This window comes from Moschus berezovskii, chromosome X, assembly GCF_049115385.1.
Source record: "Moschus berezovskii isolate FMDL1 chromosome X, NW_MosBer_1.0, whole genome shotgun sequence".
Classification (NCBI taxonomy): domain Eukaryota; kingdom Metazoa; phylum Chordata; class Mammalia; order Artiodactyla; family Moschidae; genus Moschus; species Moschus berezovskii.
The window spans coordinates 19,160,739-19,176,112 of record NC_142488.1 but is presented as its reverse complement, the minus strand read 5'-3'; the positions used below and the strand labels follow the sequence as shown (position 1 = coordinate 19,176,112).

The following is a 15,374-nucleotide window of genomic DNA, read 5'->3' as shown; positions in this document are numbered from 1 at the left end:
TAGGTTTCCTCCTCTTAGAGAAACTTGATATGTAAAAATTCTTCTTGACAGGAAAGGTAAAGCAGGAAGTGATTATTCATGTTACAAAAGAATTAACCACAGGATCCTTTAAATAGCAAGCTCCCTTCGTGCACCGAAGATCTGACTCAATTTGCAAAAATGTGATTGACACTTGGCATTTTAGTAGCATCTTTGTTGGGCAGAGAACTATCTGCCATTATAAAATGCAAATACAAGCTTAGCCGTTGGTTTCTCACAGCTTGGTTGAGTACCTACTGTATGTCATGGGTGCTCATAGGGACCACGACAGAACTAAGGGACATCTGTACCCAGAAGGTATTTAGAGGCTTACTGGGAGGATAACACACACATGCAGTCACCACAGCATGGAATTGCCTCAGTGCCAGAGCCCAGAGAGGCTCAGGGGGGCCCCATGAACCAGAAAAGGGCCAGCCAGAGTCTGGTTGGGCCTAGAAGGAAGGCAGAGTGGATGAGATTAAGTGTCTGGGAGTTTCAAGGAAGGGTAACTCAGGAAAGACCAGCTCAATAGGATGTTGGGAAGACTTAAAAATTACTCAGTTATGCTTTATAGATCCATGAGCCCCCAGTCCCTCATCCTCAGCCTTATTCCTAGCAGCCATTGGTAAAGCTGTGTTCTTCTTGGACTCCTCATAAGAAAGAGATGGAAGCAAAACCAGGCTATACTTCTCTCCAGTTTTCAACAGCAAGCCGCAGCTGTTTATTTCTCTGGACTCATCTTCTTGAAGCAGATCCCTTTGTCCTCTTCCAGCTTTACCTTGATAAAGCCAGTGTGGAGAAGGCAGAAAATGAGACTTGCTGTTTAGGAAAGAAGAAGCACAGTTGTGTTCTCGAAGTTGATGGGGTTCTGAGTTCACCAAAGTACACACTGTTTCAGTTTAACATCAAGATGGACCCTTGAGTAGCTTCCTTCCCCCTCTCTGTCAGGCAGGTCCCATGCATTGCTTCCCCCAACTCCGCTTTGGGCAATACTCTGTCCCTATCAGAAAAGCTATGAGTGGGAACTTCCCTGCTGGTCCAGTGCTTAAGACTTTGCTTTCCACTGCAAAGGGTGAGGGTTTGATCCCTGGTCGGGGAGCTAAGAACTCACATGCCTCACGGCCAAAACCCCCAAAACATAAAACAGAAGCAATATTGTAATAAATTCAATAAAGACTTTAAAAATGATCTGCATCAAAAAATTAAAAAACGTATGAGTTTCATCTCTAAGTACTGCAATAGGATCAGCCTTGCAGAGCCTAGGTCAGTGTTCCAATCCTATTCTTGTGAAGAAGAATAATACCTGTTATCTAAAAAATTACTATCTCCATATATGTATTTATTTATAGATTATGTATAAATATATTGCTGTACTTGTTGATTAAGAAAACCCCAAAGAAGCTTCTAAACATTTATTATTAGGTTTAATGAACTTTTGGAAAACATAAGACTGACTATTGTATGATTTTAGACATTGGTAAAAAGTGAAGACATTTGTCTTCATGGCTCAGGTACATCGTTTTAAATAACTTGCTAATCCCAATAGTTTCATATTATAATTAGGTAACTTAAATCTGTATCAAGAGTAGGAGAAAACCCGAATTACAAATTGTCATGATAACTCAGAGTGTGTTGTGCTGATTGGCTGGTCCTTGTGTTACATGGCTGACAAAGAGCTCCCATCTAGGGACTGAAGTGGCAACACCACCATGTTTTTTTGTTGACATGGTCGTGTGTTGAATATTATTTCCAACCCCAATTTTCTTTACAAAATCTTCTCAAGCCTCTCATCCATTTAGTGAGGGTGATTTTAGTTAAAAAGGGTACTAGTCATACAGAGGCTCTACCAAGAGGCCTCTCAGAACTGTGGGGTGCCCCGTGAAGCTGAAAGCTGGTGCTGGCTCTGGCAGCCACTCTTGTCAAGGGACACAGCTGTCCTGCAGGCTGCTCTGTGCCCTTGGAGCATCCCTGACTGCCTGACCTAGAGGCTGGATGAAGGAGCCAGTGTCATTCTGTAAGTGGAATGTTAGAGATGTTGAATTTTTCTCTTTTTAAAATTAAAATGTATGAGCTCATTTTTGTTTTCATCTTGTCAACTAATTCCTCAAGTAGTGAGTGCATCTCAGTTTGGAGAGCACTGGCTCAGAAAATAAGCTTAACTGCTTTGCTAAGCTTCAGGTTCTTTAATTGGGAAGATGGGCATCAGAAGATTAAGTGAGATAATGCAGGAAAAGTGTCTGTCACATCAACAGTGGTTACTGTAATCTCAGTTCTGATGGTACAGCTTCAATAGATCCTTGTCCAGGTAATTTGAAGAAAGCTGCTTTTTGATCGACCTGGTCCTGATTGTTATTGATGGCTCATTTTAACTGCTGGTGTGAGCATATGATACAAGAAAATTGGAGTGTTTCTGCCTTTGTATTTGTCAGGAACCAGGAGAAATCTGAAAAGGTTGCCTTGTTTATGCTCTTACACTTTTCCTTTCTGTTGATAAGTGATGAAAGTGGTTCACAACTCAACTTCAACCTGGGCAGATTTATGACAGCACAGTCAGCCAGCTAAGTTTGGAATGAAAACATAATCTAGGAAAGGAAATTCTGCTTTGAGTTGCTTATGAACTGTCTGGGTTAGCTGACATTACGAGTGGATGAGATGAGCACACCAGTCTGGGTGGATGGGCTTGTTTCATTTGGAAACACTTTAGGAATTTATCCCCAATGGATATATATGCAAAATGTATTTGACAAGGAGCCCATTCACCTACCAGCCTTTTTCCTGGAAAACCTGCCCCTGTATATTAAACTTGTAAAAGTCATTTGAGCTTTTATTGGTATTCTATTGAAGAAATCTTTGCCAAACCCAAGATCACCAAGATTTTCTCCTGTGCTTTCTTATAAAAATGTTACGGTTTTAGTTCTTACATTTAGACCAATGATCCATTTTAAGTTCATTTTTATATATGGGTTCCTTATAGAGCTCATTTAACTTTTCCATTCTTTTTAAAAAGAATTATTTATTTTTTAATTGAAGGGTAATTGCTTTACAGGATTTTGTTGTTTTCTGTCAAACATCAACATGAATCAGCCATAGGTTTACATATGTTCCACTGTTTTTTAAAAAAAATATTTAGTTTTATTTATTTATTTGGCTATGCTGGATCTTAGTTAGAGCATGTGGGCTCTAGTTCCCTGACCAGGGCTAGAGTCTAGGCCCCCTGCATTGGGAGTGTAGAGTCTTAGCCAGTGAACCACCAGACAAGTCCCTCTTCTATTCTTTTACTGTAATTTCTAAGTTGCTAATTCACCACTTGTGATTTCACCTAATTTTTACTACCCTTGTATTTATTCATTCACCCTTTATTCATCTGTCTATCCATCCATTTATTCATTCATTCAGATCAAGCTACAAGTAAAAAAGGCAAAGGACAGGAGATTGAGGTAGGCATGAGGTGAACCCTGAAGAGCAGATGAACTGTTTAATCTGTGTGTGGATAAATTAGTCAACCTCTGGGTTGATTGGCTCTGTTAATTTGCATGGGTACCAGAAGACCTCTCTGCCTCATTTTTTACCTCCGCTTATTACTGTGTGTACAAAATCACCGTGGGCTGGGAGAACAGTTGCAAATGGTATTGCTGCCTAAGCAGCCATCTTCTTATTGGTGAGAGGCAGGCATTGTCTCTGTAGCATGGGAATGATCATCACCCACAGTTTGCACAGCTCAGGCTGGAAGGTTAGCCTCACCTAGTCTTGATGAGAGAGAGGGCACCCGAGAGCCAGACTTGCACCTGCTGTGGTCCGCAGTCTCTGCGCTTGGGGAAATGGTGCTGGGCTGCGTCTGGGGGCAGGGTGGTGCACAAGGGTTGTTATCCTTCTGTCGTTGTGTGGTTTCCCCTCTGAAGCCCCCGCTGGTCCTGAGACCTGTAGGTAACTCTGCTGGTGCCTGGCCACGGACCAGCACTTTGTGGCTTCTGTGCTCCAGGCCTCAGGTTAACCAAAGTCAGGCTGCTGTGGGGGGCCCTGTTATTTTAAATATTGGTAGAGGGGAAGCCCCTTTCATAGGACTTCCCTAACTGTCCAGTGCTGCCGGCTTTGGATTTCTCCAACATCTGATCTAAAGTGCTCTTCTTCTTTTTTGGTCCCTGTTCCTTCCAGTGGAGGCCATAGTGGAGTTTGACTACCAGGCCCAGCACGACGATGAGCTGACGATCACCGTGGGTGAGATCATCACCAACATCAGGAAGGAGGATGGAGGCTGGTGGGAGGGACAGATCAATGGCAGGAGAGGTTTGTTCCCTGACAACTTTGTAAGAGTGAGTACAAAGCGAAAACCCCTTTTCCTGTCTCCTGTGTGGGTTCTACCAGCCAAAGGTGTGGGGGCACTTGAGGAATTTCCTGGGACCCTCCCAGGGGAGGGGTTGACAGCTTGACATCTCATGTGCTGTCAAGAAGAGCACATAGAGCTTGGCCCTTGATATCGGGGAATACTTGTTTTGAATTCACTTTCTTTAAGGCCCAGGATATTTCACTTTCCAAACTGTGTATCACTTAGACAATGCGAGAAAAATGTAAAGTTTGTCCACTTGCTTTACTTGTTTTACTGTTAATTGTGTGTATGCTTTGATAGTTTCAAAGACTCTTGCCCTTTCTATCCCATCCGAAATTAAGGTGAAACTCAGTTTTGACTACTTAAATCAAGTAGCAAACTAAACGCAGAGTTCCAATTGTGCCATGTTTCCATCTTTACATCATATTACTGTTTTGATAGGAACGATGTTATCTTCCTTTCCCCCTTTGTGGTCATGAAGCATTGAGTAAAATCTTTTTTTTTTTTTCTTTTCCAGTAAGGTTTTGAAAATGCTGGCCTTTGCTGAAGGGTTAATTACAAAAAATGTATTGAATAACTCAGTCATGTTGAGAAATTTCATATCATGCAATTGTAAACAATAGTTGGAATTAGATTTAAAAACAGATCACCTGTGGGCTGATCCCAGTGGGAAATACCATGTAGGTCTAAAAAGTCCTTGGACCGTAACCTTCCCGCCCAGTGCCGGGCTAGACAGGCCTGTTCTTGGTAGGGAGGCTGGCGTGCAGGAGTCCCCAGGGCCCCTGCTGTAGTTCCTGTGGCACCAGACCATGCCTGAGACCGGGGGCCATCGGGAGGCAGGTGGTGTGGGGGATGCTGAGCCCAGAGAAGCAGGTGCCCCCATCAAAGAGCCACGTGGGCAACATGGGAGGAGTTTTTGAGGAAGAACAGTGAGGTGCTCCAGGCTTCACCCCGGACCCTCTCAGTAACCCCCGCCCCCACCCCGTGCAACCCAGTGTAGAACAAATGGAAACCCAGTTTCATCTTTCTTCAAGATCTTGTCTCAGAGGATCCTGCTAACCTCTCTTGTGCTCTTTCTCCTTGGTGTGCAGAAAACTGGGGAGAGCTTGGTGGGTTCCAGGCTGATAAACCTTGCTTGCTCTGAACAGTGGTGGGGGGATAGACTTTTTTTCTTGGACTGTGGTTGGACCTGGCAGCCTTGTCTCCCCGTTTTAAGAGAACAGCTTCACATCTGGGCCCCAGGGGTTGAGTCTATTGATGAGTGAATGAGGGTGAATTCTTTTGCCTTTCCCAGCTAAACCCCAATTTTGGGGCAAGGACCATCCTTTCTTTTAGCCAAATTCTGAGTTGGAAGGGGAACTTTTCTGGATAAAAGAGACAAAGCTTGGTGTGAAGATGGAGGAGTGACAGAGGAGAACCATGGGAAGGAGGGGAGGACCACTGAAAGGAGGGGAGGACCACGGGAAGGAGGGGAGGATCATGGAAAGAAGGGACTCCTTCTTAGGTCTAGTTTATAAGGTGGGCCCTGTTTTGAGAGCCTTTACTGTGTTCTTTCTTTCTTTCAGTTGCTCAATCATGTCTGACTCTTTGTGACCCTATGAATTGTAGCCTGCCAGGCTTGTCTGTCCATGGGATTCTCCAGATAAAAATACTGGAGTGGGTAGCCATTCCCTTTTCCAAGGGATCTTCCCAACCCAGGGATGGAACCTGGGTCTTCTGGGTCATTGTAGGCCAATTCTTTACTGTCTGAGCTACCAGGGAAACCCCTTACTGTGTCCTTGGCTTATTTCAAACCACTAATCTACAGACTCAGAAACTTTGAACTTAGCCTTTGCTCAGGGATAGTGGGGCATCATAAGTGTTTGTGGAAGCTGGTGGGCACCAGGGGAGGGAGGGCATGCTTGAGAAGAGCCCCAGGGGTGCTGGGGAGCAGGAGCTTGTCACTGAGATCCTGCTCCCCTGCCAGGGCCTCTGTCTGCCCCTCTCCACCTGCTGGGCCTTGGGCCAGGCCAGCATGGCCTGTGGGCTTTGTCTTAAGGGGAGGCTGGTGGGAGATGTCTGAGGCAGAAGGGAGGCCAGCGACATCAGGGCTTATCCTCCTGGCTCCCCACCGCAGGCTGGGCTGCTCCCACCAAATGATTTTTCTACATTCCTTTCCTTGCATCATCTCAGCAGACCTGGGGCTCCTTTGTTTCTAGCCCTCTGCTCCTGCCTCGGAGTGTCTCTCTCCTTCACCTACTTTGTAAAAATCTCTTTATGCTGCCCATCGCAGATTACCTAATCCGAGTGTGCCATCTGTTTTTTCCCTCCCTCCTGAGCCCGACCACCTCATCAGGGCCCTCTGAAGATTCAAGGAGACCGTGTGCCAAAGTCACTTAGCATGTGGCTGGCCACCTACCAACACCTACTGCTGTCCCTGCTCCTGGTGGAGGAAGGGGCTCTCTCCCCTGGCCTTGGCCTGAAAGCCCCTGCCCTTGCCTGACACTTGTCTCACCTTGGCTTGAGCACCTCCAGGGAGGGGAAGCCGCATGCTTGGGAGTTGCTTGATCTACCTGTGCCAGAGAGGATGTGGCAGGAGTGGCTGGGGCCGCACCACTTGTGGCTGTTACATTTGGCAGAAAAAGAAACTTCGCTTCTTTCAGATGGCTGATTCTATTTTCAAGTCTTCACCCACTGGGAATGTTTTAGGCTTATTATTGAAAATCCAGTAGGTGGATGCAGCAGCACTGAACAATAAAGAACACTGCCATAGAGAGTTCTGGAAGCTGAAAATACGTCTTTAGGTAGTAATAATCATATTGGCGTAAGCTCGCAGTTTTGAAAGTAGGTTTACACATGCCTTATTTAGCTTAAGAATAATTTTTCCCCAGAGAGAGTTGGGTAATCTTGTGGTATTCCGTTGTTTAGTTGTGTGCCTTATGTCAATGTGACCATCATCGGAGAGCTTATCTTAAGCATTTTCTTGATTCATTTATCAGATCCTTAATCAGTGTTCCAGTTGAACCTGCTCCCCTAAAGTGTGGGGATTCAGTATCCACCCTCAACTCTGTATTGTCTGTTTCTTCAAGGAAAAATATCCAGCAGTCTGACCACTCCAGCATTAAGAAGATGCCTGGTTTGCAATGATAAAATTAAAACAAAACACAAAGTTATCTGAGCTTCCCCAACTCTTGGGCTATTTCTTGGTGCCCATCACTGTACCCAACCAGGCCCCATGGCCTTTTGGGTTTGTTCCTCTTTTTCTTTTATTTAGTTAGTTCTTATTTAGTTGATTTACTGTACATGTGGAAGAAGAATCTTTTAGAATCTCTCTTCCCTTTCTTCTCCCCACCTCTCTCCTCACCCACTTCTTTTAGAGTACATTTTTCTTGATCCCTTCTCTTTTAAAAAATTTTATTCATTTTTCAAGGTGCAGTTTACATAGACTAAAATGCTGTCATAATTGTACAGTTTGATAGTTTTTTATACAAGTGCATGCCTCTGTAACCATCATCCAGATGAATTTTATTTCTATCTCTCTAGAAAGTTCTATCATGCCATTTCCCAGTCATTCCCCTTCTCATGAGTAATCTGCCATCATAGATTAGTTTTGCCTATACTTGAATTTCATGTAAATAGAGTCATGCAGTATGTACTCTTGTATATATGGCTACTTTCACACAACAAGATGTTGTGTATATCACTTGTTCTTGCTGTATGGTATCCCATTTTATGAGTATGCTGTAATTTGTTTATCCATTCTCTTATACATGCACTTTGGGTTGTTTCCAGTTTGAGTGTTTTGTGGAGACAGGCACTCATTTCTCTTATGTATATACATGTAGGAGTGGAATTGCTGCCCTCCCTCACTTTCAACATATTTGTTTTTCTGTTTAACTCTGTGGCCTCTATGAGGGGGGAATCCCACCTGTGCTGGGGCCTCATTTGTGCCTGAGTTTGGTGGTCTTCACATAGTTGACCTTTGAGTTTGACTGCTGAAGGGTCCTTAAGCACAGAACTCTATCTCTCGGGGACAATTTGATTGTTGGGTCCATGAACTATCAAAGACTCCTTCTTAGATTGTCAAAAACATGCCAATAGAGAGCATGTGTCAAAGCTTTATTGAACTCATTTAACGAAAGAACTAGCAGAATAACAAAACTGACTCTGTGAGGATGTGGGGAACTGATTAAAAAGTCCATGGGGAAAAAATATTCAAAGAAAATCAAAGCAAAAGCATTATAAATCAACTATACTTCAATAAAATTAAAAAAGGAAGATCAAAATGTGTTCCTGCGTTTTTTGTTGTTTAGTCACTCAGTTGTATCCGACTCCTGCGACCCTATGGACTGTAGCCTGTCGAGCTCCTTTGTCCATGGCATTTCCCAGGCAAGAATACTGGAGTAGGTTGCCATGTCCTCTGCCAGGGGATCTTCCTGACCCAAGGATCGAATCCACGACTTCTGCATTGGCAGGCTTCTTTATTGCTGAGCTACCAGGGAAGCCCATGTCTTAAAGGACAGTAAAATCTTTTTCTGTTTGTTTGTTTAAACGTTTTTATTGGGGTATAGCCGATTAACAATGTTGTGATGGTTTCAGGTGGACAGAAAAAGGACTCAGCCATACATATACATGTATCCATTCTTCCCCAAACTCCCCTCCCATCCAGACTCCAGGCTGAGCAGAGTTCCCTGTGATAGACAGTAGGTCCTTGCTGGTTATTCATGGTAAATAGAGCAGTGTATACCTGAAGAAAACAATAAAATCTTAACCTCTGGGGTGATCATCTCTATCAGAAAAGAAAAAAAGAAAATGGCCTATCTTACTGTTTTTCTACGTTACCCCAGGAATTTTATAGAATTGTAAAATACCCTAATAAAGTGTGAGTTAAATTAGGATATATTTTCAGAGAGAATAAGATAACCCCTTTGGCAGGGTCATGCTTATTAGAAAATACATCAGTATGACATTAAAAGTTCACACAATGATCATTTTTGGTTTCATTTCCAAGTTTTGGATATTTTGTCTGCACAGACCACAGTAGATTGTAATATGAGATATAATAGTAGGAGACACAGATGAAATCCTCATAGTTATTTATTTTTTAAAAAATACGGCTGCCCTCCTGAGACCTGAAATGGAAGAGAAAGATAGCCACCCATGAGAGGCAGATGTGGGCTCTTTCATAGGGGTTCATTTCCCTCATGTTGGATTTACTGACCAGTGCCCCCCTTTTTGGAACCTTACATCAGAGCCAGACAACAGTGGATTTGAGTCCAGCAAAGATCTTCTTAGCCACCTTTTCCTGAATTCTCCTGACATATATCCACAGACAGACATTTTTTCACAACTGGCCAAAGGACTCTCAAAAGGCAGCGGCCTTGAACCCATGGCTTGGGTAGCCAAGCAGGGTTGGCTTGCTTTAGGGGGTGACCTTAGGTGAAGGGCAGTGGGACCCAGGCTCTGAAGTAGAAAGCAGGAAGCTGCAGCAGGGCTTAAAAGAATGTGCTTGTTGATCTTTAAGTCACTGTGTGCATGTGTGAGGAAGTGTGCACTCTCCCTGCCTGTCGGTGGATGTGTGAGCTAGAAGCACATGCTGCCGCAGCCGCAGGCCCCTCTGTCGAAGGCTGAGGTGTGTTTACTTGTAGCTGCAGGTCTTATGCTGAGTGTAACAGTTTTCAGCTTGGTTTCCCGTTGCCCCAGCTTTCATCTACTAGGTGTTTCAGATCTCTCTCTGGCGTATCCAGTCTTTTTTGTACTTGGGTGAAGTGGTTGGTGAACATGGTTATTTTTTTCTTTTCATTGATGAGGTGAGGCTTTTGCATGTTTGCACCAGTCTAAGGCAAAGCTCATATTTACTCTGCTTGTCTTGATTTCAGAAAACACACACGTTTACTTCAACAAGTGGCATAAAGGAGAGATTTCCAAGTTGCTGTTCTATACTCAGAAACCCTGAAGTAGATCTCTTTGATCACATTTTTCTTTTTTACCCCAAGGGCCATTGATTTTGTGAGGTCTCTAGAATATTGTCTTCAAGGTACTCATCTCTCTTAGAAAGGTGGAGGGAGTTTTCCAGGTGTGTTTCCTATCGTGCACAGCCTCCTCCTGCTCACAATGCATCATGGTGATGTCCTTGGGTATGGGGAATCTGCCATACTCCTCAAGGACCCTTTCCTGGGCATCTGCAATTGGCCAGGACCAGAGACTGTGAGCACAAAGGAGACACATGAAATGAAACAATGTATTACTAGGAAGCTTCTTCCTCAGGAGGATAGTGTTAGCTCCTGTTACCTGGCCTTTGGTCATTCTGTACTCCGGAGAGCATATGTTAGACATTGTTCTGAAAAGATGGGCCTGATTAAAATGCTACTTGAGGATTTGACTAGATTCATCAGGTGGTTCTGTTGCAACACGCTAAATGAACCTACAGTTATCTTTTGGCCCTGATTGCTGGGTTACTTTATGGAATAATAATGACTATCTTCTCTTTCAGGCTCGCTGGCTGCCTGGCTCTGTGTATATAATCTTGCCCATGTCTATCTGCATACAAGGACTAAAATTTGTTGAACACTTACACCAAGCAGGAAGGAGGCTAAGCCCTTTACATGCTTTTTTTTTAAAGTATAATTTTTTTAAATTATGAAAGTATGATGAAACATTTACAGGAGATTTGGAAAATACAGAACAAGGTTACCTATAGTTCTACTATATATTATAGTTATTTTTTTAGGTAGATAAATGAAGATTTTCAGTTGGAGTTTCAATATCAAACTCTTAAAAATTAACAGAATGAATATACAGAGAAGTAGGACATAATAGACCTAAAAAGCAATCTGAACCAATTCAACATAATTAAGATTTATACAATTTTCACACAATAGTAGGATACAAATTCTTTTCAAGTTCCCATAGACTGTAAACTAGGAGACATTGGAACATATCCAAGGACATAGATCAAGGTGCAAAAATGTAATGGTCTAAAGGTATTGAAATCATACAGAGTCTGTTCTCTCATCACTGTGGAATTATGTTAGAAATCAATATCAAAAGATATTTGGCAATAATCCACATATTTTCAAGTGCACTGTAACATTTACCAAGAGAGATCTTTGGCTTAGCCATTGAAAGCCTCAGTAAAATTAAGACTGAAAAAACAAAGAGGGTGATTGCAGAGAGGAAAGCATTTAAATGAGAAAGTAGTGTCAAAGTGAGAAATTAATATTAAAGATACTTTAAACAAAATCCCAGCCTTTTACATGCTTTATATCTCATTAAATTCTTAACACCACTCTATGACGTAGGTAACAGTTTTTTTTTAATCATGCCCATTTTTTAGAAGAGATAACTGAGGCATCTTAAGGTTAAAAGAGTTCCAAGCTAGTGAGGAGTAGAGAACTTTGGAACCTGAACCCAAGCAGGCAGCCTTATCTGGGTGTCTGAGTTATCCTGGTGGGATTAAAGCCCTCACCATTATTACCCACTGCATCCTGCCTTCCCCGAGTGTCCAGGAAAGTGCACATTTGTACCACTCAGAGAGAAACCTCTCAGTTACTCTGCCATTCTTGAGTTTAAAAAATTGCAAAGTTACTTTACAACAAGTGACATCAAATAGAGATTTCCAGGTTGCTATTCTATATTCAGAATTGTGGCTGTGAACTTGCTTTCTGCATTTTAAATTATTTTCTTAAGAAATCAGCTATTTCAGCTCAAAAGAACAACCTTTGCCTGGATTTCTGGGCTGGTACTCTCTTTCCCTATGAATTCTGAAAGTAAGGCAATTCAGGAAAATATTTCATTTTACTCATTTGTAAAGAAGCTTGTTATTTTGCGGTGTTCAGGATATGCTTTTCAGAAGGAGCTTTGTTGTCTTTTCTAAGAATGGTAAATAACCCAGATGTGTGACTATCTAGTTGTTCCCCATCCATGGAGTCCTTACACACAACCAGTTCCAACTCAGATTTTTCTTAAAACTTTCAACATATAGTTTTCTTTTAGAGAACAAAATCTTAAAACTGACAACTGGAGCCTGTTAGATGCTGTTATGAGAAATGGTACTCCAGGAAGGGTCTGGAGTAATTGAAGACAAATGTGTTACCAGTAAAAGCCACACCAGTTGGCATATTCCTCAGCCTTTGTCACTGTTGCAGCACAGGAAGTGTGTGTGTGTGAAGGGGTGTCTTGTGACTCAGGGAGAGCAATCCCCTGACCCAGTTGATCTTGGTGATTATGCATAATGGAGTCTTATTTTCTTAATGACAGGATTATCGAATTTGAGGTTGGAAAGGGACTTTGAAATCATGTGTTTCAACCCCTGGCTTTCTAACCGATCAGAACCTAAACCACATAAGATATTGCTGTGATCATTACTGGACACTTAAACTTGGGAACTGGGTCGGGGGGGGTCCCATACAGGACCGTAAACCAGTCAGTCTCCAGTCTGGCACTGCTCCAGGCACACTGTATCGTCAGAAGTTTGGAGTGGGCAGCAGTTGGTATCAGAGCTTTGGAATATTTTTAAAAGTTCAGGTGATTTGCTGCCTGAAAAAGCTTGGGCACTCCTTTTGTACAATGGGACTGATTGTATCATTCTCTTTAGTATCTTTTCTCAAGCCCATGGCTTGGTAGCCTGTGAGCTGAAGTTCTACATTTGAAAATACTGTTATTTCTAAAGTACCTTTATGAATACATAAACATAATCATGCTGGAAATTGTTTTTTTTTAAGTGTACTACAAATATAAAAGCAGCATAGAAATATGCAAACAATGCTCTGTGTGAGCCCATTAGAATTAATACGTTCTAATTGCAAAAACTCTGTACTACTAAACCCTGAAGTAAACACTGTCTTCTACCCAGTGGTAGTAAGGTGGGCAAAATTTCTAGGAATGCTCCCCAAGATTCCACTCCTGAATCTCCAGAACCCATGAGTGTGATGAGCTATCATCCCAGTAGTGAAAGACAGGAAAGGCTGGTGTGCCACAGTTCATGGGGTCTCAAAGAGCTGGGTACAACTTAGCGACTGAACAACAACAATAATTCTAGTAGTTGTGTTATGTTATATGGTGCCATTGACTTTCCAAAAGAGAAGGATCCAAGTGGGCCTGACTGTAGCACTTGAGCCATTAGAAGCAGAGAGATTTCTCTGTCAAGTGAAAGAAGAGGAATCAGAAAGATGGAAAACTTGAGGGAAAGTTGTGACTTTGAAGGTGGAGTGGTCACGTGAGAAGGAATATAGGCCACTTTATTGGAGCAGAGAGTGAACCTTGGCTGGCAGCCAGCAGGGAAATTGAGACCTCAGACCTACTGCTGCAAAAAATGGATTCTGCCAACAACCTGAATGAACTTGGAAGTGGATTGTCCTCCCAAGTCTCTAGGTAAGAGTCCAGCCTGGTTGGATTCTTGATATTAGCCTTGTGAGACCCTGAGCAGAGAATCTAATTGAGTTGACCTGGACTTCTGACTTACAGAAGTGTGAGGTAATAAATGGAGGTTGTTGAGCCATTAAGTGTGTGGCTTAAAATACAGATAGCAAATTGTTTCTGGGGCATTTGGCTCCTTTCCTAGTGGCATGTTGTCAGTGGATACCAGATGGAAAGTCTGGACTGTCACCCCTACCCAGGGCTCAACAGTGGTAGGTGACACCCCTCAACGCTCTCCACTAGATAGTGGGGAGGATCTTGAAGAAGAGAGAGCTAGAGAAAGGGATTCAATATAGGAGATCTTGAGCAAAATCCTGACCAATACATACATGAATCTGACTAGAATTAATGTTCCAAAAAGTTTGAAAAAAAATAAACTACAGTATGAAATGCCACCTAGGTATTCAGAGTGACCTCTGCTGCTAAATCGCTTCAGTCATGTCTGACTCTGTGCGACCCCATAGATGCAGCCCACCAGGCTCCCCTGTCCCTGGGATTCTCCAGGCAAGAACACTGGAGTGGGTTGCCATTTCCTTCTCCAATGCATGAAAGTGAAAAGTGAAAGTGAAGTCGCTCAGTCGTGTCTGACTCTTAGCGACCCCATGGACTGCAGCCTACCAGGCTCCTCCATCCATGGGATTTTCCAGGCAAGAGTACTGGAGTGGGTTGCCATTGCCTTCTCCACAGAGTGACCTCTAGGTAACACAAATGAAGAAGACCAGACTAGCATTGCATGGTCTCTGGAAACTTAACTGTCACTAGCATCATATAGCCCACAAATTAGCCCAGGATCTGCATGCTTAATCTAAATAGGGTTCAGTTCAGTTCAGTCGCTCAGTCGTGTCCGACTCTTTGCGACCCCATGAATCACAGCACACTAGGCCTCCCTGTCCATCACCAACTCCCGGAGTTCACTCAAACTTAGTGCCTGCTAAATGTAAATAGGATGCAGTCTTATAACAGCTCAAATGCCTCAGATACAAGAAAAAGTGACTTGTCATGCCAAGAACCAGGAAAATTAGAACTTCAATGAAAAAATCAACAGACACCGACACTGGGAAGACTAAAATGTTGGAAGTATTTGCCAAAGATTTTGAAGCAGCCATCAGAAAAATGCTTTAATAAACAATTGCAAATACTCCTGAAACAAAAAATTAGAAAATCTCAGCAAAAAATAGAGATATTAAAAAATGAAAATTATAGAACTGAAAAATAAATCACTATATTAAGTACACTGGTTGAGCTTAATAATGGAAATGACAGAGGGAAGAATCAATGAAGTTGAAGAGAGATCAATAAAACTTAACCTATCTGTTGTCCAGCTAACAGATGGAAGCTAGTCTTGAATAAAAAAAATGAACAGAGCCTCAGAGACCTTTGGTACAGTTACATTAATTCTAACATTTGCATCATTGGGGTAACAGAAGGAGAAGAGAAGACAATAGAAATAAAAAATATTTGAAGAAATAATGGTTGAAGACTTCCCCAAATTGGGCAAAGGGATAAGCCATTAGAATCAAGAAGCTGAGCAATACTCAAGCAGGATAAACTCAAAGAAATCTATCCCAAGACACATCATAACCAAACTTCTAAAAACTTTTTTTGTCTTTAGACAAAAAGCAGTCAGTGAGAAGCA

At 42.5% G+C, this 15,374-nt stretch overlaps 1 protein-coding gene across 1 annotated transcript in view; it reads left to right on the top strand.

Annotated features, from left to right (window-relative positions):
- SH3KBP1 (SH3 domain containing kinase binding protein 1) overlaps positions 1-15,374 on the top strand; it is a 342,133-nt gene that overhangs the window by 39,112 nt on the left and 287,647 nt on the right. Inside the window, exon 2 of the mRNA XM_055438217.2 lies at positions 4,171-4,328. Coding sequence (XP_055294192.1) covers positions 4,171-4,328 — 158 coding nt within the window. The remainder of the gene's footprint in view (positions 1-4,170; positions 4,329-15,374) is intronic.